The sequence below is a fragment of the Mesoplodon densirostris genome, chromosome 1 (genome assembly GCF_025265405.1).
Source record: "Mesoplodon densirostris isolate mMesDen1 chromosome 1, mMesDen1 primary haplotype, whole genome shotgun sequence".
Taxonomy (NCBI): Eukaryota; Metazoa; Chordata; class Mammalia; order Artiodactyla; family Ziphiidae; genus Mesoplodon; species Mesoplodon densirostris.
Genome location: NC_082661.1, coordinates 26,630,732 through 26,658,155, shown reverse-complemented (window position 1 = coordinate 26,658,155; position 27,424 = coordinate 26,630,732). Strand labels below are relative to the sequence as shown.

Below are 27,424 nucleotides of genomic sequence, written 5' to 3'. Positions count from 1 at the left end.
TTCTCTTCCCCAAGCAAGAAGAGTCCCTGCCCTTTGACCTGTTCTGGATAAAGCGTGAATTTTGACGCCAGGCAGATCTGGGGTTGAACTCTGCCTTGAGTGTTACCCAGCTGAACTCCACTTCAAGTAGACTTCGAACTCCATGTCGGTGTAACCTCTCTGTCTCAGTTTTGTAGCCTGCAAGATGGGGATGATTATAATCCTGCGGGGATGTGGTGGGGGGTAGGTGTGATTATGTGTGTGAAATACTTAGCACAGTGCCTGGCACACAGTAACTGTTCAATAAATGGTGGCATTTGTAGTCAGTTCCATAGATTTGCTTGTAGATTTCCCTTTCATATCCCCCTTTAACATCCTTTCTGGCTGCAGAACAAAGCACTGCAAACATTCAGCCAGAGCCAAAGGAACCTCATTCCTTGATCCCAGCATGGCTCCTGCTTGGCTTCTGAAGGGCAGAAGTTGGGTCTCGCTCACAAGTGGGTCCATAGTTGGCACTCAGTGAATGCGAGATGAATGAATGAGTGATATAGGTCAGTGGTTCTCTCGCCCCTTTTAGTAACAGAATGCTTTGGCCAAATGAAAATTTGTGATGTACCAATGAATAAAACAGAGAAGAGGTGCAGCGCTGGCTGCCACGTCACCTGTAAAGGCCTGGACACTGCCCTGGGGAGACAGCAGGGGGAAACCCTCAGACACAGGACATTGCCACTTCCCACTTAACTTGCGGAAGTGGATTTGTAGGAAACAGGACCCAGGGAAATCTGCTGGAAAACCCCTCGGACAATGGTGCTGTGAAGGCTCAGGGGCCGCCCAGGCCGTGTCTCAGTTCTCTTCTCCATTCTCACTCATGTGACCAGAGTGAGGACCACCGCTCACCTGAAGGGCTCACCCTGCCCCCATCCATCCCTGCTGGGTTACTCCCCCCCACTCCTGTCTCCAGAGCATTACGCAGATTCAGTTCCATGGGTGAGGTATTTTCTGAGCGGCAGTGCTGTACAGGCATGACACGAGGCCCGAGGAGCCAGGCTGAGTCAGGGACAGGCCTGACCCCGTGACTGCCGCTGTTTTCTCGCCTGGTGCCTTCTGCCCCCTCCAGTGCCTTCTGCACGCTGGATGGCAGAGTGACCTTTCAGCAATGTAGGCCTGGTCTTGTTGCCCCCCTGATGAAACCTGTCAGGGGTTCCCTACTGCCCTCAGAAAAAAGGCCAGATTCTTCACCCTGCTCTTTGAGGCCCTCCTGGTTTGTCCCTTGCCCCCTTGGCTTGCCCCCAGAAAATTTCCCAGGCTTCTGCTGCTGTCCCTGCTCCAGACATACAAACCTTGCTTCTTGAATGGGCTGGGCTCCCTCCAGCCACAGGGCCTTTGCACATGTTATGTTCACTCCCCGGAGCACCCTCTCCCCTAACCTACCTCCACAACACAGAGACGTGCCTACTTACCCTTCACTATTGCTTTTCAGGAAAGCCTGCCTCGAGCCCTGCTTTCTTTCAGAGCACTTTTCTAGAATTGTGATTGTATCTTCCTCACTATACTACTTGATAAATGTCTGTTTCCCTCTGGGCTGTAAGTCCACGAGAGCCAGGGCCTGTCTACTGTCGATCACCATGGTGTCCCCAGTGCATAGCTTAGTGTCTGGCACACAGTAGGTGCTCAATAAATGTTGGTCATGTTGAATTGCTGAGATGCATCCAAAAAGCCAGGGCAAGCAGGTAAGGCCACAGCTAGGCTATGGCAGTCCCTGTGTAGGGTAGAGTAAGACAGGGGGTTGGGAGAGGCATAGCTCGGGCTCAGAGGAGAGACAGGCTCCAAGAAGGGGGACTCAGTCTGCACCAGGGGCCCTAGCGGGGCTTCCCAGAAGAGGGGTTCCCAGTGCTGGGTGTAGGTGGGATGACCAGGCTGGCCAAGTGGGAGGGGTTGGTGAGGAAGGGCCTAGCTGGTGCATTTAAAAGCAGACAGGTTGAGGGGTGTTGACTCTGCTGCTGTAGGAACAGCCTCCAGAGCAGCCTCTTTGCCTCAGTTTCCTCACCTGTAAAATGGGCATAAGAATGCAATTGATCTCTTAGGGTTGTTGTGGGGATTGAACAAGTTAATATGTGTAACATGCTTAGAACTGTCTGGCACACAATAAGGCCTTGTTTTTGCCATTTCTGTGATTATTTACCCCAGAAAAAGCATTTGGGTTATTTCCTCTCGGTCAGGTTTTGACTTAGCCTCCCTGTCCCAGAGGAACTGGGTACGTGTGCCACTGACTGTGTATGTGTGTGTACATGTGGCCACACGTACCTGTAGAAAGGAACTGCTCTGTGTGGAATCGGGTGTTGAAGCTTCTCCCAGAGAGGAGTCTCAGGCAGGCCTCTGGTCTGAGGGGGTGTGGCACTGTGGGCTTGGGGGCTCTCCCACCCCACGCCTGCCCAGCCCTCTGGCTGGTGACCCTAGGTCTGTCCCGAATGCCCCTCCCCCCCTTCCCCTCCCCCAGACCCACTCAGGATGACAGCAGCAGCAGGGTCCTGAGCTGAGGGCGCGGGGCCCAACACAACCCTTCACAGCGTGCAGGTCTCTGAGTTCCATCTGGTACAGGACAGCCCCTGCCTTTCCCACGGCTCCTTCCCCAGCCCCACCCCTTTGCCCACTAGCCTTCCCTCCACAGATATCCCTATTTCACTCTTAGACCCTCCCACAACCTATTTTCTATGAAAGGAGTAAGACTGATTTTTTTTAAAAAAAACATCTATCATATCACTCTCCTCTTTTCTCATTAGTTACTTCTATTGCACTTAGACAAACTCTAAGCTTCCTACCATGGCCTACAAGATTCTTATTTTCTGGTTCTTGCCCATCTCTCCAAATTCATCTTGTCCCACCCAGATCTTTCCTTGGAAAACTATATCCCTGGCCCTGGGGACAGGAGCTGGGGCTGAGCCAGGGCCTGGGAGGAGGGAGCTGTCCTGTTCTGCTGGGAGAGCCTCTGATGGGTGATGTCTGGGAGATTGTCTGCTTGTCTGCCTCTGACCTGCTGGGTAACCTGAGCATCTCAGAACCTCCACTTTCTTTTCTGTAAAATGGACATAACAGAAGCCCCTGCCACCTGGAATAAAAATCAGACAGTGCACGCAGTGTGTGCTGCACGCTGAGCGCTCAATACGTGGCGGCCGCTCTCTTGGTGATGCCTTGGGATCCCAACATGCTTGCCTAGGGCTAGAGGGGCCTGCCCTCCCACCGCCCACTGCCCTCTCTGCACCTCTCCCTCTCCGCCGAGTGTGAGGTGCCAGGTTCTGCACCTCAGGATTTCTCCAGAGGCTTTGTGAGTCTGTGGGAGTGAGCGTGTGCTGTGGGTATACACTGTGAGGTGTGTATGTGTAGGTATGTGTGCTGGTGGGCAGTAGGTGGCTGTGTGCACAGTGGTGAATGCTTTCAAGTGCTCATCAGTCTGTGTTTGTGCATATACCTGTGATGTAGTATAGACGGGTAGTGCGGTCTGTGTATATTGGTGTGTGTTTTGTATGTCTGTGATTAAAGGAATGGTTTAGTGTGGAGGTAAAAGTGTAGATTCCAGTACCAGACTGCCTGGGTTTGCAGCCCAGCCCTGCCACCTTCTAGGTAGGTAATCTCTTTGTCTCAGTTTTCTCATCTCATTTCTCAGATAGTAATAATAATGGTACCTATTGATAAGAACCATATGCTGACCTCATCATTCAGCCTGTGAGGACCAAAGGGGTTAATACTCGTAAAGCACTTGCAGTAGAGCCTGGAAGATGATAGGAGTGATGTCAGCTCTTTGTCATTAAGCTGCACTAGCCAGATTGTAAGCCCCTTGAGGGCAGAGACAAGGTCTGTCTTGCTTACCATGGCATCCTGTCGTCTCCCCCAGTGTCTGCATGTAGTAGGTGCATAATGGCATGTGAATGACTGTAGCCTGGGTGAATGGTGAGGTTGTGTGCGTGTGCGTGTGTGTGTGTGATGAGGTGTGTGATAGGGAATGTGCATGTGTGCATCCGTGTGTGTGTGTCCGTGTGTCTGCCTGCTCTGGCTGGGGCATCTCCAGTGCTTTCTGGAGCTCGGCTATTTCAGGAAGCCTCCAGTCTCCTCCTCCTTATGTAAATAAACATGACAGATCCCATTGCCTGTACCAGCGCAGGGAGGTGGGGGAGGCTCCGGGAGTGGGTGGGAGCTGGGAGGCAGCCGTGAGCGGGGCCAGAGGGGCGTGTATGCATGTGTGGCCGGCCTTGCGGGCGGCAGGCTGCGTGTGGGAGGGGCAGGCTCGGCCCTGCCATGCCGGCTGCTGCTGGCCACGGAGGAGGGGGGGGGCCAGGAGGAGGGGAGCTGGCCGCCAGGGCGTCTCGGTGACGAGGCCAGCCAGCCAAACGGAGGTGGCCGTGCTACCCGCTGCCCACGATGGGGGGACAGATCACACGGAGCACCTTCCACGGTAAGACCCTAGCTGATGCCTGAGGGTCTGCCTGTCCACAGCCTGGGGACCACCTGGGGAGGCTGGGGCCGAAGGGCACTGGGGCTGAGGGCATGGCCATTCTGCCTGCCTCTTCACTCCTTGGTGGGTTCCGGGGCCGTGGGGGGGGGTGCCTTTGGGTGACAGGTACTGGGGTCAGGGGGAAGGCAAGGGGGGCTGGGACAAGCAGGAAGAGAGGTCCTTCCGTGGCAGACAGCAGGAGGTCAGACAGCTGAGTCTCCCCACAAAGTCTCCTTGTCCTCTTACCTCCCCAGGGTGCTGATCAGCAGCCAGGGGGGATGTGAGGTCCCAGTGTCCGTACTCCCCTCTCCTAGAACTGAGGCAAACCACAGTTAGACAGCTGGGGGGACCTGTTTGTGGGTTCTGGGATGCGGGCCATGGAGGTCAGTGCTGTGCTCCATGATGGAGCCATGGAGAGATGTGTGGGTACACGCGTATATGCAAGAATGTGTGTGTGTGTGTGTGTCTGTGTTCATGAGTGTGCATTGGAGGTGTCTGTGGGTAGGTACCTGTGCTGGCTTGTGCCTAAGCACACAGGGGTGCAAACCACATTGCCTGATCTCAGTTCTCAAAGCGTGTGCTCTGCCGAGGAGGTCAATGAACTTCTGACTCCTGGGGTTCACATCTGTGCTCAGACAGACCGACAGGCAGGCAGATGAAGCGGTGAAAGGAAGGAGCACTGGGTGGCCCCTGCTTGCCCCTGCTCCTGTCCCCTCATCTGCCTGGCCCCAGTACTGTGGTCTTGGGAGTAACATGGCCGATGTGGCACCAGACCCAGAAGGGAAGGCCTTCCCAGGGACTTGTTTTGTCATCGCTGGGCCCCCGTAGTTGGGGTTCCTGTGCAAACTGGCTGGCTCCAGGACAGTGTGGGCTGACCCTGGGGGGTCCCTGCCACACTCCCCTGTGTGCCCTCCTCCCCTCCTCGGGCAGGGCATTAGGAGGTGGGGCAGTCTCCGTCTGCTGGGTTCAGTGGGAACCGGGAAAGGGCTGGGAAGGAAGGAGGGTGGTGGCAGGAGTGAATGGGAAGCTGTGGCCAGGACTGGTGACCAGGTGACTTCCCCTTTCCAGGCCCTGGACTTTGAAAGAGTAATTTCTAATTAAAAAAGAAAAAGAGAAGGAGACATGGGAAAAGCAAATCATTGTCTCTCTTAAAAGGCAATGAATTTCGTCCTGGGCCCAGAGGGCCAAGTGACAGATGGAAGGCCCTGGAAGACACATAATCCGGAGCTGGCCAGAGGCAGTGCCAGTGGCCTGGGCCTTGGCCTGAGACTCAGACTGGGATGACCTGGGCCTGGTGGGGTGGGGGCACCTCTTTGGGCTCATTGGCTCCAGTGGAGCCTGTTGGCAGAGGGTCTGGAGCCGACTGTCATTTTCCACTGGAGTCAGACTTGGGCAGGCCAGTGGCCTGGGAAAGACAGAGAAGCCCTCAGAACAGGCTCAGGACGCAGCACACTATCCTCCAGCTGCCTTAGAATGCAGGATTCAGAGGGGATTGAGGACCCCAAGACTACCCGAGATGGCCTATGGCCATCAAGAGCTCATGCTCTGGAGTAGATACACATGGGTGGTAGCAAGGGCAAGTGTCTCCCTGAGCCTTGGTTTTCTCATCTGTCAATGGGGCTAATGATAGTAGCATCCTCACAGGAGTATTGTGAGGACTACAGGAGACCATGTGGATAAGGACTTAACACAGGGGAAAGCCAAAGCGGAGAGGCATTCTGAGGCCAGGGTCCTATTCCTTCCTCTCCCAACGGGGACAGGAGGACAGCCTGGGGTGCACTGAGAACTCCAGGAGTTGGGCCATTGGGTGAGTGCTGATCCAATGCCCCATCTGCCTTGGCCTCCAACCGCTTACCTGGACCACCTTCCTTAGCCTGGGTCCCCTGTAAGCTGGCCCTGGCCCCGGCCTCAGCCCGCCATCAACACTAATAGGCGAGGGGGTGTTTGACTGTGCCCACATGGCCCCTTAGCCAGGACCCTGCATGCGTGTCCACACATGTCCTCACCCATGTCCGTACCTACATGTCCCCACACCTGTCCACTGGCTGCCCCGGTGGCTTTGGTTTCACCCCCTTCTGGGAGGTGAGTTGGGGGAAGTGGGAGATGCAGGGGGTTCACTCCTCAGGGGTGCTCTCAGCAGCCTGACTCCTGAGGACCTAGTTACATGGCTCCTGATGGTATTTTCGCATGAGCCTTGGGGGTTTGATTTGGCTGGAGCTGAAGATTCGGGGTTGCTGGGTTACAGTGAGAGGTGAGGGGTTGTGTGGGCGTATCTAGTCGTTTGTTTGTGGGCGTGTCCTGGCTGTTTATGTTTCTGGTGACTGCAGACCGTGTGTATCTGTGTTTTAGGTCTTTTTCTGTGTATACCCGCGTAATGTGTAACTATCTGTGCCATATTTAAGAGACTGAATATTTTGTGTCTGCGTTTCCATGTGTGAGCAGCCACACAGTTTCACATTTGTGAAACACTGTTATTCTGTAGAGGTCAGTGTTTCTGCGTGAGTCGTGTGTGTATGTGTGTGCGCGCGTGTGTGTGTGTGCGTATGCACGCACGTGTGCGCTGGTGGTGGTGAGTCCGGCTCCTCTGAGACCAGCCTGGCAGGGGACCCTTGGGAGAGATTAATTCTCATTTGGAAAATGGTTTCAGCAGTTACATGCTTGATCTTTTTCATCAGGCAGATTTCCAGAGCTGCTCCCTGTCTTTAGGGCAGGATGGGGGTGGGGAGAGCACAGAGGGAGGCAGCCCCGATCCTGGGAAGCCCCCCTCCCCTCTCCTTCCCAACTCTCCCCTCCTCTTCCCTGCCCTCCTCCTTTACTTTCTTTAATGCTCCTCCCCCCGCCTCAGGGCAAGGGATGGGCCCGTTGCTGAGGGGCTGATACGCGGATGACACACACACATGCGCGCAGACATACATGTCACCCCCAGGTCTCTGGACCAACAAATCCTAGATGCTGGGGTGTCGGGACCTGAGAGATTGGCTCCCGCTGTCCTTTTACAGAAGGGGATGCTGTGGCTCAGAAAGGGAAATGGCTGACTGAGGTTGCGTAGTTAGCGGCTCAGAGGGAATCCAGACCTCATCCCTTCGGCAGCTAACTCCCTGCTTCCCCTCCTTGGGTTCCTAATTCTCACTCAGGCAGCAGGGGACAGGCCATCACATGGACTTAGGAGATCTGGGATTAGCACAGAAGGAGCCTCCTCTCTCCCGGCAGCAGCTCTGGAGTTTTAGGCCAAGGTGAGCTCCCCAGAGCTTGGCAGGTGTATCTTGAACATATGTGACACACACCCCCCCCCACTTGTGCCTGTAGGCTCCAGGGTCGGTGGGGAGGGAGGAATCAGGTTGATCCATCTCTGTATTCTCTTCACCCAGCCCAGTGTCTGGCACCCGGTGGCATCCAGCAGATGCTTGGTCACCGAGTAAGAGGGAAGAGTATAGGGTACGGGCCCCGGGCTGCTGGACCACATCGCAGTTGGAGCTGCAGGTGGTCTGGTGGGGGCAGATGGGGTGGAAGATGTGAGCCCTGAGCTGGGTGACAGGCCAGGTAGGGCTGGAGAGGGAGTGGGACGTGTGTTCTTGGTGAGAGTTTGAATCCTGTTCTGCTCTTCCTGGCTGTGTGACTTGGTTGGGGTCAGTGCCTTTATTTGTCTGAGTCTCAGTGTCCACTTTCGTAAATTGGGGGTGGGAAGGTTTACCTGGAAGGGCTGTAGGAAGAGTAAGTGAGCTAACTGGCATAAAGCGCAGCCCGCCTGGTACACAGCAAGCACTCTGTAAACGGATGTGAAGGCTTCCCCGAAGGTTCCTCCAGGCCCGTGTGTGCTCGTAAGTGTGTACACACAAGCGCCTGTCTGCCTTTAAGGACCAAGACTGCATCTTCTGTCTCCTCCAGCCCTGGGAGGCCCCCAGGACTGAGCGTTCCCTGGGTGCTGTGTCCACATTAGGCACACACCCACTGTGTGTATATGCACACACGTGCACACGGGTGAGTGTGGATTTGCGTCAGGGGAACTGAGGGTGACGGTCTGCGTGGTGTGTGGATTTATGTGACTGAGCCATGCTCCCCCTCATTCTCTCAGGCCTGGCTTGGGGGCTTTGGGTGGGGGGAGGGCGCTGGGAAGACAGGGACCAGGAGCTGAACTCAGAATGGTTATCATCTGGAATTCCCTTCTGGAATCTTGCAGGGGGTGGGGGTAGGGGAGGGGGAGGAGGAGGGCTGGTTCCCTCCCTGAAGTGAGGATATTGGGAGACAAATCTCTTTGCACATCTGGTTGCTGGAAACGTCAGAGACTGGGATGCCGTGGAGTGAATGAGAGCAGGAGGCTCCATGTGGAGATCAACTTGGCCGTGAGGGTGCCCATCCTGCCCACTCCCTGCCACTCTCCTTTGCCCACCTCGTCACTGTGGATTCATTCGGTCTTCCAGAGAGCAGCAGGACCTGCTGTACGCGTAGCTGAGCTCTCTGGGACAGATGACTGGGTGCTAACGTGGCCCCTAACCCTAAATGACAAAGGCATGTTCATGGGGGCTGCAGAGGTCATGGAGAAACTGACCAGGGTGGAGTGGAGCGTTCATGTAGGGCAGAGGGGACCGAGCATGCTGGCCAGCTAGCTGTGGCCCAGTGAGGATGGCTGCACAGCCAGACAGATCTGAGTTCAGAGCCCAGCTCCACCACTTACTAACTGTGTGACCCTGGGCAAGTTATTACCTCTCAGAGCCTCTGTGTCCTTATCTATAAGATGGAACTAAGTGATCTGTACTGCTGCACAACAAATTACTCCAAAAGTTAGTGGCTTAAAACAGCAAACAAACAAACATTTAATTATCTCACATTTTCTGTGGGTCAGGAGTCTTGACACGGTTTAGTTAGGTGCCTCCAGCTTAATGTCCCTTGTGAAGTTACGGTCGAGTTGTTGGCTGGGGCTGCAGGTTCACCTGAAGGCTTGCCTGGAGGCGGAGCCACATCCAGGCTTACTCACATGGTGACTGGTGGTCCCCGGTCCCTCCCACATGGGCCTCTCCACAGGGCTACCTTACATGGCTGGCTTCCCCAGAGGGAGCGACCCGAGAGAGGTAAGAGAAAGTAACCAAGAGAGAGGCCAAAGGTTTTTTTAAAAAATTAATTAATTAATTTTATTTATTTATTTTTGTCTGTGTTGAGTCTTCATTGCTGTGCACGGGCTTTCTCTAGTTGCGGTGAGCTGGGGCTACTCTTTGTCGCGGTGTGCGAGCTTCTCATTGTCGTGGCTTCTCTTGTTATGAAGCACGGGCTCTAGGCGCGCGGGCTTCAGTAGTTGTGGCACATGGGTTCAGTAGTTGTGGCTCACGGGCTCTAGAGCTCAGGCTCAATAGTTGTGGCACACGGGCTTAGTTGCTCCGCGGCATGTGGGATCTTCCTGGACCAGGGATCGAACCCATGTCCCCTGAATTGGCAGGAGGATTCTTAACCATTGTGCCACCAGGGAAGCCCAGGCCAAAGGTTTTTTATAACCCAGTCTTGGGAGTCCTGTCCCATTACTTCAGCTGTTAGAAGCTAGTTGCTAGGTCCACTCCACACCCAAGGGGAGAGGATTACAAATAGGATTACAGGGGACTGCCAGGAGGTGGAGGTGGGGATCACTGGGGCATCTTCGAGGCTGCTTCCCACAGATCCCTAACTTTCAGGGCTTGGGAGAATGAGACAGGGTTGTACAAGAAGGGAATCTGGTGCCTGATATAGGAAAAAAAAACCCTCGCGATGTTTCTCCCTCTTCCTGCAGGCAAATGGGGAGTGCTGGAAGGTTCTGGAGCAGGCAGGGCTGTAGTCAGACATGGAGTGTGGGATCTTGGTTCTGGGCAGTGAAGGAAGCTGCCCCTTTGGTCCCCTCTTTCTCTAATTTCTCCACAGGACACCAGAAAGGGCAAGGCACCAAGTAGGTGCTCTTTGGACACTTGCCAGTTATCAGTGGATTGAAGAACTGAACAGTAGCAGTTCAGTCAACGGCTTTTATTGAGCACCTGCTGTGTGCTCTGAGCTAGGCCCAGGGGAAACAGCAGTAAAAAAAAGACTATGGTCTCTGCCCTCGGGAGTCTCACAGCCCATCAGGGAGACAAGCAAATAACCCTGAAGCCTTTCCTAGCCAGAGAGCTGCACCACAGAGCACAGAAAATGGTCTGAGTGACTCGACCTCTACCAAGGATGGCACATGCCCAGAACCATTCTGGGTGTGAAGAAAACAAGTCAGTGCATTACATATAGTGGGTGCTTCAAGGCATTTGGGCTTAATTCTGTGGAGGATCCAGAGTTGAGAAAAGGCTGCTTGGGTGATGGATGCTCTCTTAGGGGCATATGGGATCCTTGGACCTGGTCTGGGGATCAGAGAGACTTCTGGGAGAAAGTGGGCTTTAAAATCAAGGTCTGAAGGAAGAGTGAGAGAAAGGCAGGTTTATAGGTGGGAAGGGGGAAGGAATGGTTCCCAGCAGAGAGAGGGGCTTGGGCCAGCCCTTGAGGCTAGAGGCAGGTGAGGGAGGTGGGCCCCTTGAGGGGGAACCCAGAGAAATTCACATCTGTGTAGTTTTACATTCATCTCTCTCACTCAGGGCCCTCCCCCACCTGCTCCCCCGCATCTCCCAAGCTTTTCTTCCAGAGGGAGCCCTGTTCAGTGACTGTGTGTAAACTAGCCCCAAGTCAGGACCACCCTGGCAATCTGGGATTAGGGTGTTTGAGATAAACTAAAATAGAAGTGTCTGGCCTCCCACTGGGCGTAAATGAACAGATCATTTCCTGTGGTGGTGGTTGTTGCTTTTATAAGAAATAATACCTTATGTTGGAATCAGGTGTTAAAGTCTGAAACATTCTTTCACACCTGTGAACTCACTGGGTTCTCACAGTGGCCTGGAGAGGTGGGCAGGGCAGCTATGATGACCCTGTTTTACAAAGAAAGAAATGAAGGTCCAGAGAGGTGAAGCACCTTGCCCAGAGTCACATAGCAAGTCTGTGGCATGGCCAGGTTTTGAAACCGCGGTCTCCTGCCTCCAGGGCTCGTGCTCTTTGCCCTGTCCTGTCCAGAACGTGAGGTAAGCCTCCCTCATTGGAGATGCAAATGATCATGTCAGCCCTGGTATTCAGGTCCACAGGCTCAGAACATAGTGGGATCCTGAGCATAGTGGGATCCAGCTGGGTCTTGAAAGATGGGTGGGATTTGGAGAGGTGTGGGTGGGACAGGGAGAGAAGATATGCGGGGCAGGGGAAATATCTTGAGCAGAGGTGTAGGAGAGCACAGATTGATGTCAATTGCAACAATAATAATATAATAATTAGCAACTATTATTAATAATTAATAGAATTATTAATAACTATTATTATAGCAGCTACTTACTAGATTAGTTTTAAATACAGCATCTCTTTAATCCTTGCAAGAATACCAGGAAGGTCTGCCATGGTCCCTATTTTACAGATGAGGGAAACGGGGTCTCAGAGTTGGGTTTGGAGGCGGCGGGCCTGGGTTCACATCGGGGCTCTGTACTCTGGCTGGGTGGCCTTGGTGAGTAACCTCACTTCTGAGGACCTGTGTCATTGGGAGTGTAATGAAGACACTGCCTGTTAAGCCACATAGAGGTTGGTTATTGTCAACTGTCATTGCTCCCTCCCTCTCTCTTTGGCAGCCCAGCTCAACGCAGCCTGGGCACCCGGGGCTCTGCCAGGCTGGTTCTGGGGCAGAGTGTGGGTGGGAGCAGTAGGAAGGTCACTCTGGAGGCTACATTGTATCTTGGCATGTCTGCCTGGGACCCTACCGAGAGGCAGGAATGTGGTGCGGAGCTGGCTGAGGGTCACCCGGAGGGCTGGCCAGGCTTGTGTCTGGCAGCTCATAAATGCCCAGGAGGAATGGGCTGCCGGGGTGGGGTGGGGGAGCTTCCAGTGTGTCAGCAGCAGCCTCGCCTGATGGGGTGCTCCCACTGTGGCTCCCGACACGCCTGTAAACCTGTCACTAAGGGGAGCCTCCCTGGGAGCTCTGCTGGGAGCAGATGGCGAGATTGGGGCTCTACCCAGGACCGCTGGCCACTGGGAGAGCAGTTGTGCAGCTCACAGGCCCAGCATCTTCAGGCCCTTTGCTGTGGCTGCTCCCCTGGCTGGGACTGGCCAACACCTCCTCCACACAGCCTTTCCCCACTATGCCTGCCATCTTGGGCTCCTGGGGAAAATGAGCTGTAGTGTTAGCTGCTGAGTAGGGCAAAGGACCCTGGATGTGGCTTTGGAAGATCAGGGTTCAGGTCCCAGCTCTGCCACTTAATTGCTGTGTGACCTCGGGCAAGTTGGTTAACCAGTCTGAATTGCAACTCATTCATCCATAGAATGGGGATTTTAAGGGGTCATAGCGTATGTTAAAGTATAGGGAGGGAGCCCTGCCCCCAGCTGTCCCTCTGGCCCTTGGCGTCAGAGCTATGCTCAGGATTAATTCTCATTTTGCTTTCTCTCCTTCCTCACCCAGGATCATAATACCAGCTGCGATGGAGGAGGGAGGTAGCAGAAGCAGGGACAGCAGGGGTGGGGGAGGGGGTGATCACCCTTGTCGGGGTTGCCATGTTGGATACCTGTGAGGGTTGTATTTCTTACTGTAGCCCACAAGAATGGCGCCCCCTGGAGGCATGCAGGGCAGAGCCTACATGGCTGTACGTGGCGGCCCTGGCCCTTGTTCAAAGAGGAGTGATGAGGACTGGGCTAGGGCCACTGGCGGTGGGGAGGACAGGAGGGTGCGGGGCCCAGGGATGTTTATTTCAGAGGTGGGATTGGCAGGTTGGATGTGGGGTGCTCAGACTCCACTGGGGCCTGGGAACACGGTGGGGCTGGCGGGTTAGGGTCAGGAATTCAACGAGGGCTTGCTGAGCAGCAAGTGACCATGGTCCATGGGCAGGAGCTGCCCAGCAAGTCAGAAAGGGTTTTCACATCGCTCCCACAGAGGTGGCTCAGTGGACAGAGACCACACTGTGGGCAGGAAGAGGCCAGCACAGGACTTAGCAGGCCCAGGAATCGGTGAAGGTGCTTTGCAGCTGCCAGAGTGCTCTCTTCAGACCCACAGGGGACAGGGAACAGCACCGCCACTTCACAGAAGTGGAAGGAACTTAAGGCTGAGAGTGGCAGGCCCGACCAGGCTTTGGGGTCTCCTGTCAGATGGTCCAATCCTAGGATCTGCCTGTGGTGGGATGCTGGGGGCTGTGGGTCAGAGATTCCAGCCCCCCTTTCCTCCCTTCTTCATAAAGACCTGGTTTGTTAGTCATTGTTGCTGCTTTTGAGGTATAATTTATGGACACTAACATTCACCCTTTTCAAGTGTATGTTTTGGTGAGTTTTGATAAATGTATAATTTGTATAACCACTACCACGATTACGGTATAGAACATTTCTGTCGCCATAAAAACATCTCTGTGTTGCTTTCCTCTTCCCCAAACTCCAATACCCACTGATCTTTCTATGTCTGCACTTCTGCCTTTTCCAGACTGTCATACAAATGGAATCAGACTGTATGTAGCCTTTTGCTTCTGGCTTCCTTCACTTAACATGCTTTTGAGGTTCCTTCTTGTTGTGTCATAGTTCTGTTCATTTTTATTGCAGAGTAGTATTGATTGTGTGGCGGTACCGTGTTTTATTTATCCATTCGTCAGTTGGAGGGCATTTGAGTTGTTTCCAGTTTTGGGTTATTATGAATAAAGTTGCTGTCCATTTGCGTACAGGTCATTGTACAGATGTCTTCATTTCTCTTGGGTAAGTGCCCACGAGTGTGATTGCTGGGTCATATGGTAGGTGTTTAACTTATAAGAAACTGCCAAGCCATTTTCCACGTTGGCTGCACCATTCTGCATCCTATCAGTGATGGATGAGGGCCGTGTATGAAAACACGGTTTGCATTTCCTTTTCTGGCGGCATACACACATGTATTGTGGAGGCAACATAATAGAATGCCAGGTATCCCCCTGTGTGCTACATGAGATGATTTTAGGTGGGGCACGGATGAATATGTTTTTCATGTTTTATCAGTTATGACCATATTTAAAAGTGCATTTAAAAAATGTATCCAGGGCTTCCCTGGTGGCGCAGTGGTTGAGAGTCCGCCTGCCGATGCAGGGGACACAGGTTCGTGCCCCGGTCCGGGAAGATCCCACATGCCGTGGAGCAGCTGGGCCCGTGAGCCATGGCCGCTGAGCCTGTGCGTCCGGAGCCTGTGCTCTGCAACGGGAGAGGCCACAGCAGTGAGAGGCCCGTGTACCGCAAAAAAAAAAAAAAAAAAAAAAAAAAAAATGTATCCAAACCCATGCTTTCTTGGCTATTAATGCTGAATAGCTAAGACCCTGGCCCTGCAGTCAGATTGCCTGGGTTTGGCTCCGAAAGCCCCTTCCTGCTGGCTGTGTGACTTTGGGCAAGCCACTCAATCTCTCTGAGGCTGATTCATCATCAGGTAAATGGGCTTATACTGTCCCTCCTACCTCATCAGTTTGCTGTGAGGGTGAAACCAGTAAGTATATGTAAAACTCTCAGTTCAGAGCCTGGCACGGGTTAGCACTTGATGAATGGCTGCCATTATTATTAGATGTATGGCCCATATGTAGTAGATGTGTGTTCTGTGTGTACTGCCTTGTGCATCCATGTGTATATGAGTACATGTGTGTGCACACACTACATGTGTAAATGTGCGATTCCTGGTCTAATGGGTAAGGGCAGGAATAAGTCTCTTTCCCTCCTCTGTCTCCTAGGTTCTGGGTTACCCTCACATGCTCACAGGTGTACATGTGTACCCGTGAGCATGCCTTTTTCTGAAGTCACTTGTCTGGGTGCACACTGTACCCCCAGGGATCAAGGTTCCCCCATTCCCATTCTCCATCTGTTCGGCTGTCAGCCAGGGAGGCTGGGCCTGTGCTGCCCTTGCCCACGCAGTACCCTCCCTGTGGGTGGGAGGCCCTGGGAAATGGTCCTTCCAGGGCCTGGGTCTCTGGTCCCTGGGTGTCTTCACCATATTTGCCCCAAACCAGTGTTTCCTGGATCTTTATCCAGGGCCCCAGGATCCCAACTGGGACAGGCAGGAAGGAGAGGAAGTGTTTTGAAGGAAGTTGAGACCTGCAGTTTGTCCATGGATTCCGAGCGGAGGCTGCAGTGGGGGCCCCATAGGAGAGGCTCTCATTAGCTGCTGGGCTCAGCAGGTTTAAAAACTGCTTTATTGAAAGATAATTGACACACAGTAAACCACAGGTGTTTAAGGTGTATGACTGGATAGGTTTTGACATATGCACATAACAATGAAGCCATCACCACAATCAAGATGGTGAACACATCTGTCACCTCTCACCCCAAGTATTCCCTCCTGCCCCCACCATCCCCAGGTGTCCACCAGTCTGCTTATTATCACTCTAGCTTAGTTTCTGTTTTATAGAATTGGTACCAGTGGGACAGGGTGGAAGGAGAGGAAGGGTTTTGAAAGGGGTGGAGGCCCTGCAGTTGCTCTGTGGACTGTGTCTGCATTTTTTTAAAAAAACTGGCTTCGCTCAGTGTGATGATTTTGTAATTCATCCGTGTTGCTGCTACTGTCAGTAGTTCATTCCTTTTTCACTGCTGAGTAGTATTCTGTTGTATAGACGTACCACATTTGTTATCCATTCACCCAGCAGGTATTTCTTCTTTTATGCTTTCATTTCTGCATATGTGCACAGCCCTAAACAGTGTGTGGTATCTTCTGAAAGCAAGAGGCAAGCTCTTTCTGAGACTGGCCTGAGCCCAGTGGGTACCTCTTCTAGGTGGGGCACCTATATCCAGTGCCACACTTTGCTCTCACCTCAACTGTCCTCTTCTGTGGAATGATCTCCCCTGCTCTGTGCTATTCAGGGGTCACTCGGCTTCTTCGTGTGGCCTTTCCAGACTGTCTGGGTCTCCTCTGAGCAATTCCAGCCTTCACTGCTTGGTGGCTTTCAAAGCCCTTGAGCACCATTCTTGGTTCCTTAGTGAGAACAAGGTGAGCCCCGCCTTGTGCTGCCCTCAACTCGTGGGCCTGGCATGCAGGAAGCAACTCCAGAGAGGCCAGGAGGCTGATGCTCAGGGTATCTGGCTGGCTCTGGACTGTGGATGCTGGTGTCTGGGGCCCTTTGGGAAGGAGGAAGCAAAGATGCAAAGTGATGCAAACCAGTGCAAATACTGGACCAAAGTCTGGCCTTCCCGCCTCCTGGGATTCTCCCCTCCTTCTCTCCTCTCTGCCTGTCTTCCGTCCCCTTCCTGGAAACCCCTCCCCTCTCTTTAGGGAGGGGAAGGCCTCTAGGGTAACCAGGCTTTCTGTATTATTAAATTCTTGCCTTGGAGGGACCAAAATTTGAAACATCCCAGATGGCCTCAGTCACATTCTGTGGTTTTCTACTTCCCCACCCCATCTTCCCCATCCTCTGTGTCTCTTCTCAAGATGACCAGATGGGCAGGAGCTGCCCTTCCTGATGGATGAGACACAGATCTTGGGGAAGAAATGAACCCCCCACCCCGAGCCCCCAGCTGCCAAGGCTGTGCATTAATGCTACCAATGCTGCTGATACATGGCTTAGAGTCACGGAGTGGAGGCCACTTATTGTGCCAGAGAGGGGAAGTGACTTCCCCAAGGTCACATGGCCAGGTAGTGACAGACACAAGCCACCTGGCACCACATCCCATGTTCTTTCCTCTCTCTGCCCTGTCTCCTGGATGCCAACCCCACATGTTTGTAAAGTGCCTTATGAACCAAGCCCTGTTTATGGAAGAAAGCACAGTGCCTCCCTGGCTAGGGGTTCTTGAAGCAGATCCGAGTTCCTAGAAAGCCTGGGCGAAAAGGCCTGCCTGTGTCCAAGATGCTGTGGGCATGGGCAGTGTAAAGCAGGAAGGCAGCCTGGGGAGGAGGGAGGAGGGAGGAGGAGGGAGGAGGAGGTGGCCCCGGAGGAGGGAGGAGAGAGATGGGCATGCTCCTGGGGCTGACGCTGCAGAGGCTGCCTCACCCACCTACCCGGTCTCCAATGCCAGCCCCATGGTCATGTGTTCACTGCAGCCCAGCCTTGTCAGTCCAGCTCCAAAGCCTTCTCCTCCTCCTCCCCTCCTCCAGGAGGCCTTCCTGGGAAGTGACCTACCTTTTGGTGCATATTACTGTCTGCCATTTGTATTGCAGTTTCTGTCCCTATCTTATCTCCCTTCCTGGACTGTTGGCTGCTTGAGGACAGGATCCATGTATGTTTCATGCCTTATCTTCAGTGCATAGCACAGGGCTTGGTATTCAGTAGATACATAATGAATATTTGTTGAGTAAAATAAATGGTGGTGGTAGTGAGTGACAGTGAATGGTGTTGGATGTTGGTTGTAAATGGTGGCTTATCACATGCTAGAGGGCAGAGAGTAAATGGTGGTAAATACTGGTGAGGAGCAGTAGATGGTAGTAGTTGTTGCTGTTGTTGGTCTGTGACAGATGGGGGTAGATGGTGGTGGTGGGAGGTGACGGGTGAAGGGTGGGGCGGATGGTGGTGGGAGGTGATGAGTGAAGCGTGGGGGGTGACAGGTGAAGGGTGGGAATAGATGGTGGTGGGAGGTGACGGGTGAAGGGTGGGAGTAGATGGTGGTGGGAGGTGATGAGCGAAGGGTGGGAGTAGATGGTGGTGGGAGGTGATGGGTGAAGGGTGGGAGTAGATGGTGGTGGGAGGTGACGGGTGAAGGGTGGGGGCAGATGGTAGGAGGTGATGGGTGAAGGGTGGGGGCAGATGGTAGGAGGTGACGGGTGAAGGGTGGGGGCAGATGGTGGGAGGTGATGGGTGAAATGTGGGAGTCGATAGTGGTGGGAGGTGACAGGTGAAGGGTGGGGGCAGATGGTGGTGGGTAATAAATGGTGGTAGGTGGTGAAGTGGGAAATAGCAGTAGGTGGTAGCAGGAGAAGGAAGGTGGCAAAAAGTGGCAGTGGTGCTAAGGGGCAGTGATGGTGGAAATCCTGGGCAGTGGTGACTTCTGCTTATGCCCCAGCCCTCTGCCCTTCCCTAGGGGAAGTTGGTCCAGCTCTTGGACTGTCAAATTCTCTGACGCTGTGGCTTGTTCCTTTGCAGACTCCATCGGGGGCCCCTTCCCTGTCACCTCTCACCGATGCCACCACAAGCAGAAGTACTGCCCGCCGGTGCTGCCCGGCGGGGGGCTCCCGGCCACGCCACTGCTCTTCCACCCACATACCAAGGGCTCCCAGATCCTCATGGACCTCAGCCACAAGGCCGTCAAGAGGCAGGCCAGCTTCTGCAATGCCATCACCTTCAGTAACCGCCCGGTCCTCATCTATGAGCAAGTCAGGCTGAAGGTGGGACCTCCCTCCCTGTTCCCATCACTGCGTCCCCCTGGGGCCTCTGGACTTTCCTGCCAGGCACCGCCTTCTGCTAACGGCCATCACTACCCCTTGCCCCTTCTCTTTCCTCCCTACCGCACTTCTACCCATCTTCATCCCTCCTCTTTCTCTCCCCTCCTCCTTACTCCTTTCTCAACCTTCCCTGCGTGACAGAGAAGGAATGGGAGAGGGGAGTGGCCATGGGCAAGTGATGGGAGATGATGGTGGGAGGTGAGAACTAGCTCTCACTCGACTGGTGGGGGTTCCTGGGGGAGGGAGAGGAGCCCAAATAGCGGGTGAGCTGGGCGGTGTGACTCCCCATAGGAGTCTGTCTGGGGGTGGTCTTCAGAGAAGGGCACAGCCCCTTCCCCTTGGGCTCACTGACGGTGGGGGAGAGGCTGGGCTGGGGGCTGTCTGAGGCCAATCCCCTGCCGCCCAGATCACCAAGAAGCAGTGCTGCTGGAGTGGGGCGCTGCGGCTAGGCTTCACGAGCAAGGACCCGTCCCGTATCCACCCTGACTCACTGCCCAAGTACGCCTGCCCTGACCTGGTGTCCCAGAGCGGCTTCTGGGCCAAGGCGCTGCCCGAGGAGTTTGCCAACGAGGGCAACATCATCGCCTTCTGGGTGGACAAGAAGGGCCGTGTTTTCTACCGCATCAACGACTCGGCCACCATGCTCTTCTTCAATGGGGTCCGCACAGCCGACCCGCTCTGGGCCCTGGTGGACGTCTACGGCCTCACGCGGGGTGTCCAGCTACTTGGTGAGTGCCTACTCCCTCTGGCCCCTTAGGTGCAGGGCACACTTCCGGTGCTGTGGTCTGACTCGACTTGGTTCTATCAGGCATGGGGCTCCCTCCCCCACTGGTAGCAGCCCTGGGGCTGAGTGGGCACTGGGACAGCTCTGGGAGCCTTGATGTGAACTGCAGAGCATCCCTTCTTCCAGGCCCACAGCTGTGGCAAGTGGAGCCTGGCGAGATTTCTGCCCTCTGTGGTCCCTCAGGTTGTGCCTTTGAGCAGTGTGCGACCTTCATGATCACGTGTGGCAGCCTCAAAGACCCCCTCACCCCCAGGACGTAATTAATGTTAATCATCATAACTATAGTTTACAGAGCATTTACTGTGTGCCAGGCACTTTGTTATTGCCGTTCTCGCAGCAACCCTGGGAGGCAGACTCCCTCACTGGGCCCGTGGAAGTGAGCCTCAAGCTCAAAGAAGTTGTCATTGGCCCTAGGAGGCGCTGCAAGGCTCAGCCCCAGGTGAGCCCTGGCCCCTGGGCTCTGCAGCCTTCCAGGAGGCCCAACCCCACCTTAGTCCTTTTTGCAGGCATATGGGTGAAAGGGGTAGGAGGGGACAGCAGAAGGCACGAGGGGGGCTAAGACTCTTCTGGCTGCTTCTGGGCCCCCATTGTGAGTAAGTCTACTACAGGGGAGTGAGAGGGCAGACATCCTGTGGGAGGTGAGGAGGAGGGGCATGAGAAGGTATTCTAGGGCTGCTAAAGTACCAGGCTTCCTGGCAAGGGCACACACAGACCCTAAAATGCCAAGGCTGGAAGGGGCCTCAGAGTCTCACACTTCCTTGGGTCTCACAGCGAGTTGGTGGCTGAGGTGGGGCTGGGATCCAGGTCACCTGACTCCCAGTCCAGGAATCCCACTTTGTTGCACTTGAGCATGTGTAGGCAAGTGTGTCTGCATGTGCCTGTGCACACATAGACTGGGTACAGGTCAACCCATTGGCAAATTGGCTGTGTCTCCAGGAGGATCCTGGATGAACCTCAGCTTTTCCATCTGTAAAATGGGTTGGTAGGAAAATTAAATCCAACTAAAGAGGCTATGAGTAAAGTGCCCAGCATAGTCCTGGGTACCAAGTCGATGCTCAAGCTAATGCTTGCTCTTCCCATCTCCCATCCCTGCCCCACATCCCTGCAGAGAAAACTGCCATGGAGGTGGTGGAAAAATGTTTTTTCTTTTTGTCCTTTCTGACTTCAGAGCCTAGAAACAGTGAAGCTCTTTTTTTTTCAAAACACTTTTATTTGAGTAAAAAGATAGTTAAAAAGAAAAAAGCCTGTGAAAGTAAAAACAAAGAAATGAGTAATCATTAGAAGTCTTTCTGTGTGAAGGAGGGATCCATGTCTTACCCAGCTAGTTTCCTCTCCAGGGTGGAATCTTGTGCCTGGTGTGTACAGGACCCTCAGGAATATGTGCAGGGTGGGTAGGGGAGAGCGGTGGGATGGATGGATGACTTGTTAGATGAAGGAAAGGGTTGGGGGCGTGGCCGAGGTAGACCCAGCCCCGCTCACAGGCAGCCCCAGGCTCACTGGGAGACAAAGCAAACCCTCCAGACCCATCAGGGCATAACCCAAGAGACAACAGTAAGTCTCTGGACACTGTGGTCATAGGATCTCATCCATTTGCCAAGACGGTTTCCATCCAGTTATCTCATTTAACCTCTCAGCAGCTGGCCCTGGAGGGAGTGATTATTATCCCCATTTGTCAGGGAGAAAATTGAGGCCCATGGAAGGCCTGTCCTGTCCGTGTACGGGTGTGGCAGAGCTGGGACTTGAACTGGGTGTTCTGATGCCAAAAGTAGTACCTTTCCCATTACCTGACCCCTCCCCCTCGGCCCCCCCCCCTCCACCAGCCGCCGCGGTGGGTTTAAGCAGGAAGTCAGAGGAGGCTGAAGTCAGTGTGGGAGGATGGAGTCTAGGAAGGCTTCTTGGTGGAGGAGGCTTAGACTGGGCCTACAAGTTCCAGGAGGGTTGGGATGGGGGTGAGGATGAAGGGGACATACTGGGTGAGATGGGACTTCCAAATCTCAGGGGCTGAGGGAGGGGCTTGGAGAGTAATCTTGAAGGGCCCCACCCTGGGGCAGAGCCCAGGCACTGACCTGGCCCAGCCTCTTTGACTATAAATGGGTTTTCACGCAGTATTTTAAGTTGCAGTTGGATTTCCTGTCAGCCTCCTCTCTGTATACCCAATAAGGCCAAGGCCCCAGCTGATTCCCATCACAGCTGTAAATCACCATAATCCCTGGGCATTTTAAAACACTGATTATGGCCCCTAAAATGAATTAGCAGATTAAAATAGCTCCTCGATTTGCTCCTCCTAAATTAATTTTTTTTTGTGAAGAAAGGAGAGACCCACCCAAGTTATCTTCGGAGGTGGGCCCGCTGCACTATGCCTTCATTCCGTGCCCCTGCCCCCGGGACACACCTGCTGCCCTGTGTAGTCTCGGGGCCCATTTCCCTCCCCCTCCTCCCCACTTCTCATCTCCCCTCTCTCCTCACCTGCCACGTCACTGCACCTGGGTCTTTCTGGGCCTCTCTCTCTCCCTCCACCCAGATCCCGCGGGCTCCTTGTCTTTGCCTCGTCTTCCTCCTCAGCTGAGTTTCTCCTCTGAAGAAGTCACTCTCTGTCTCGGGGGCTCTGAGGATGGGCCTGTCTTTCCTTGGGTGATTGTCCCCCAAAACCGTGGCTCATCTTTAGAGATTACCTGCCAGGGGATTACCTGCCAGAGGCCTGCCCCCTCCCCTCTTGCCTCCACCTGGAACCTGTGGCCAGAGCCCTCCAAGCTCCTCAGCCCAGAGACATCCTGGGCTCCCTGGCACATAGTAGGTCCACAAGTCAGGCCATGGACAGATTGGCCGTCTTCCCGCCACAGAGTGGAGGTAGGGGCTGGTGTCTCTCCCTGATGGACACCTCCAGGTGGGGTCCCCATCCCCGCCCCCCACTGCCCTAATCATCACCTAGGCCCCCTGATGCCCGTGCCATGGCCCCAGCAGACCTGCTTCAGGCCTTCCAGGCTCCCTGTTACGCTGGAGTTCACAGCAGATCACCCTCTTCCCTCCGGGTACCCTGGCCCAAGCCCAGGCTGGTATCTGTAAGAATAACAGCTTCCTACCTCCAGGAAGAAGGACCTGCCAGCAACTAAATAAATACAAGTTTTATGGGGTGATTAGTACTTGGAGAGATAAGTTCCTATCCCAGTTTTCAAGGTCTCCCTCCTCCTCTCAGAAGTGTTGGTTCAGGAAGAGCAGCTGTGGATCCTGGCAGAAAGCTGGTGAGCCAGGAATTCATTTGTAGGGTGTTCCTGCGCACCCCGCTGTGCCCACCACAGCCTAGGTGCTGTGCGGGGGTTGGAGGAGACACTAGAATTGGAAACCCAGCCCCTCTCCTTAAAGAGTGTTTATGTTGGGGGACATGCCATATGACTGTTCTGAGGTGACCTAAATCCAACACTGCAAAAAAGTGTGGCTGAAGAATAAAACTGGCGGGGGGGTGGTGTGCAGCTGGGGAGCAGTCCAGGAGGACTTCCTGTAGGAGATGAGTTTCAAGTCAGAAACCAGGGCAGGTGAAAAGAATGGACCGGTTGAAGAGGAACAATTTAGGCCAGACAGGAGGGGTGTGCATTGGCACAGAGGTGGGGACTTGGCGGTCAGTCGGGGAGCAGATCCTTCAGGGGACGGGCTGAAGTGGGAAGATAGTGGATGACTTGTGGAGAGCAGGTGTGTGCCGGTGTGGGTATGCTCATGCATCACAGAGGAGAGAGCCAAGAGAGTAGAAAGTTTCCAGCAGCTTCTTGCTGTCAAGTTTTTCAGTAAGAGGAAATTTGGCCCAGAGATGAGGAGGGACCTACCCAAGTTCTCCCAACTAGTCAGAAGCCAGGCAGGGCCTGGAATTCAGACCTCCCAGCTGACGTGGGCACAAGGTCAGTGTGAGAAGACTTAACTGCCACATCAAGATGTCTGTGGCTGAGCCCAGGAGGGTGTTAGGAGGCCATTAGGGGGGCTCCCAAGGACTCATGGTGTCATCCTAGGTCTTGGTAAAAGACCCCACCTGCCTACTGAGGAGAAGGATGCACAGAGACTCTCAGGGTAGCTTTCTGGGGGCCAGGCTGCTGCTGCACCAGTTTCTGGGGTGGTGGGCCAGCCTGGCTGCTCAGCATTGAGAGGCCTGGGCCTCTCCGTAGATAAGGCCTGGGGTCAGGTCTCTGTCCCGGGTGTGCCTCAGCTTGTGGTACAGAGCGTGAGGCATCCTGGCCGGCTGAGGACCACACTGCCATCTGGGGCTTCCGCTTCCCAGGCTAAACCAATATTTACCTTTAGCTGTGGCTGCCAGGGGCTGAGAGGCAAATATTGGCTTAAGGAGCCTGAGCCAGGCTCTTGGGATGGAGAAAGAGCTGAGGATGCTGATAGTGATTTCTTCCTTTTTGATGGTTTTCATTTCTTTCTTTCTTTTTTTAAAAATTTTATTTATTTATTTATTTTTGGCTGCGTTGGGTCTTCATTGCTGTGCGCAGGCTTTCTCTAGTTGCGGCAAGTGGGGGCTACTCTTTGTTGCAGTGCGTGGGCTTCTCATTGCGGTGGCTTCTCTTGTTGTGGAGCACGGGCTCTAGGCGCGCGGGCTTCAGTAGTTGTGGTTCGCGGGCTCTAGAGCGCAGGCTCAGTAGTTGTGGTTCGCGGGCTCTAGAGCGCAGGCTCAATAGCTGTGACATGTAGGCTCTAGAGCGCAGGCTCAGGAGTTGTGGCTCACAGGCTTAGTTGCTCTGCAGCATGTGGGATCTTCCCGGACCAGGGCTCGAACCCATGTCCCCTGCATTGGCAGGCAGATTCTTAACCACTGCACCACCAGGGAAGCCCTTCATTTCTTCTTAGTTAAAAAAAAAAAATCTTGCTGTTCTTTCTGCTTCGGAGACTCTTCCAGGTGCTTCTTTCTTGCTCACCTCAAATTCTGCCAGTTATGTCAAGGCCCAGTACCAAACCCTCCCCTCCACCAGGGAGCCTTCCCTGACTTACCGTGTTCTTCGTGAGCCTTCCTCTTCCTGAAGCGAGTGGAGGTCTAAGCAGTATCAGCAGTTCTGCATCATATATTGTCCTCTTTAAGAATACAGTAGAAATCCTTTTTGTCTATATTATAAAGTAAGTTATTACTGTACCTATTTTGCAGATAAGGAAACAGAGGCTCAGAGAGGTCTGATAACTTGTCCATGGTCACACAGCTTGGTGGAGCTGGGACTTGAGCCCAGAAGTGTGGGCTACATTAATTCCCAGCTTCTCTAAATATGAGTCTCTCTGGTCTCCCTATTATGTCTAGCTACCCCCTCAAGGGTGGGGATTTTGGCCCCCTTATGTCTTCCAGAATAGAGCTTGTGAGAGCTCCAGGCATCAGGGATCAGCCATATGTGTTGGGCACAGATAGGCCACCAGGGCCCCGGCAGAGTCGAAGAGGGGCAGTGGGTGACCAGCGTCCTGTTTCAGTGGTGAGGGTAGGTCTGCCTGCCTTGTAGTTCCGTGAAGGCTCTTGAGGGCTTTGTTTGATTCTGTTGTTCACAGTGTGCTCTAGTTTTCTACCAGAATGAATATATATAAAGTGCAACCATATATAATTGCTAATATTTGACTGTTTGTAATGTCCAGAAATGGCAATTTTATGTGTTTCCATCTAGTATCTCTTTGGCCCAAGATGCAGTTCTGGGGACCTTGGAGAGACCTGGTGGCCCAGAGTGGGGTGTGTGTAGGGGAGGAGCTGGGGCCTTGTAGTATTGGGGACAAAGCTGTCATTTTCAGAAGCAGGAGACCTGACTGAATCGACTCCACTTGGCCATTCAGTAGCTTTGGGCAAGCCTCTCAGCGTCTCTATGCCTCAACCGCCTTGTCTGTTCTTTGGACATAATTATACATGCACCATGTACCTCACAGATATTCTGTGAGGCTCACATATGTAAAAGTGTTTATACAAATGGGAAGGGCTGTCTTTTTCGGTTAAAAAGGAACATCTAGAAACACCACCAAAATAGACAGTCCCCTGCCAGTCCGCTCATTGGAAGAGGGAGCCTTAAAACCAAGTCCCTGTGTCTGGATGAAAGTCAAACCATGCGATCTAAACTGTTTCTTGGAACAAGATCTGTGGTTCTCCAGCTGGGTTCCTTGGAGCACTGGGATTCCACAGAGGCATCCCTGAGGCAGCTGAGTGGCAGGACTCTGTGGCCACCTCTTAGACTTTAAGCAGTTTTCCATTCCATCGGATGAATGATTCCACGGCTTGAAAAAAAAGTTTGAGAACCACCAGACCAGATGATCCTGAGAATCTATACATCTAAGATCCTATGGCTTGAAGATTCTATAAACCTGAGAGTCTATGGCTCTGAGTGATTCTGGGACATTCTGTCCTGCCCTCTGCGAGTCTCAGAAAGTGTGTTTGTTTCTCCTCGCTTTCCCGTGGTTGGGTTTACATGGAGAGTGTGGAGGTGGTGTGGGCTCAGGGCACTGCCCAGAAGGGTGGAGAAACCCCTCGCCCATCCAAGCCATGTACCCGTCCTCCTGGCTCCTTCTCCTGCTCCATGCCAGCTGCGGACCGGCAGGAGGACGTTTATGGACACAGTAAATGGGTTGGCGCGCCTTCCAAACAGGGGCCAGCAGAGATCTGCCAGCCGGCTGGGCGGCTGCAGGCTGACCCGTGGTTAAAGATTATCCAGCGCTGCGGATGTGCGAATCTAAACAAACAAGACCGGGGCTGACGGCAGGCCCTGCTTCAAAGGAGCCTCTGCTCCGGTTCCCAGGCCCTGCCTTGGTTACCCCGCACTGGTCGGCAACGTGTGAGGGGCTGAGTGGGTCTCTGGGCGGGAGCTGGCCCTGGTGTCCTCCACCTGGCGCCTCTTCCTCCACTCCTTTCCTTTCTCTTCACTGGTTTTGCTTAGACTGTTCTCCCCAGGCATTTGCTAATGCAGTTTTCCCGCCCGAGTGACTCTCACTTCTGTCAATCCAGACCCTCTTGTCCTTCAGGGCCTGGGTCAAATCTTGTTTTTCCTGAGATGCCGTCTCTGAACAACTGTGACTGTTAGAAAAACTTTCCTTGCGTGGATCCAAGTGTCCTGTACCCACTCCTTGGGGCCCCCTCTGAGCCTTCTCTTCTTTAGGATAAATCTCCCTTTTAGGATAATGCTGTCCAACTGAGGCTAAGAACTTCTGTTTCAGAGCGAGTCAAAGTAGAGGATAGATGGTCTTGAGAAGTGGTGAGCTTCCTGTCCCCAGGGGCATTCTAGCCAAGGCTGGGTGAGAACTTGGCAGAGATAAACAGATTTCCTCATTCTCCTCTGAGGTCCTGTCTTACCTGAGGCACTAAGAATTTTGTAACAAAACTGTACTCAAATATTTTCATGCCTCCAAGCTTCAAAGCTCCCAAGGGCTACTGGCTCTCCAGGGCCCAGGTCCTGGCTCTCCCTCTCCTTAACCCCTGCCCAGGGCTGGGCACACAGGGGGTCAATGAGTGGGTGCCCTGAGTGCCACCCTGAGGGGAGGAAACCCTGGCCCAGGCCTCCCTGCCCTTTGCAGGGCCTGGCTCTTTCTGCCCGGGCCCAGGGCATCTGCAGAGCCAGCGCCAGGCACCAGATTAGGCAGGGGCTGAAGACTGACAAGTTCTCTCCTGAAAGATGGGACACGAGAGGGGAGCCAGCTTTGCAGCTTCTCCCGTGGCCCTGTGCCGCCCCTCCCCTATCACAAACACCTCCAAGTGGGCAGCTGTGTGTCCCAGGCACGGATTAAATAACTTGTTGCATCAAACGTGGGGCCACCCCACTGCTTGGGGGTCACAGGCTGGCCCTCAGGGTTTTCCAAGCTGTACCCCAGGGTGCAGTCCTGGGCTGAGGTT

The 27,424-nt window shown here is 53.9% G+C and overlaps 1 protein-coding gene across 1 annotated transcript in view; it reads left to right on the top strand.

Moving 5' to 3' along the window:
* Positions 1–27,424, top strand: part of NEURL1 (neuralized E3 ubiquitin protein ligase 1) — an 81,394-nt gene that overhangs the window by 42,777 nt on the left and 11,193 nt on the right. The window contains exons 2-3 of the mRNA XM_060099996.1: positions 18,517–18,758; positions 19,222–19,543. Coding sequence (XP_059955979.1) covers positions 18,517–18,758; positions 19,222–19,543 — 564 coding nt within the window. The remainder of the gene's footprint in view (positions 1–18,516; positions 18,759–19,221; positions 19,544–27,424) is intronic.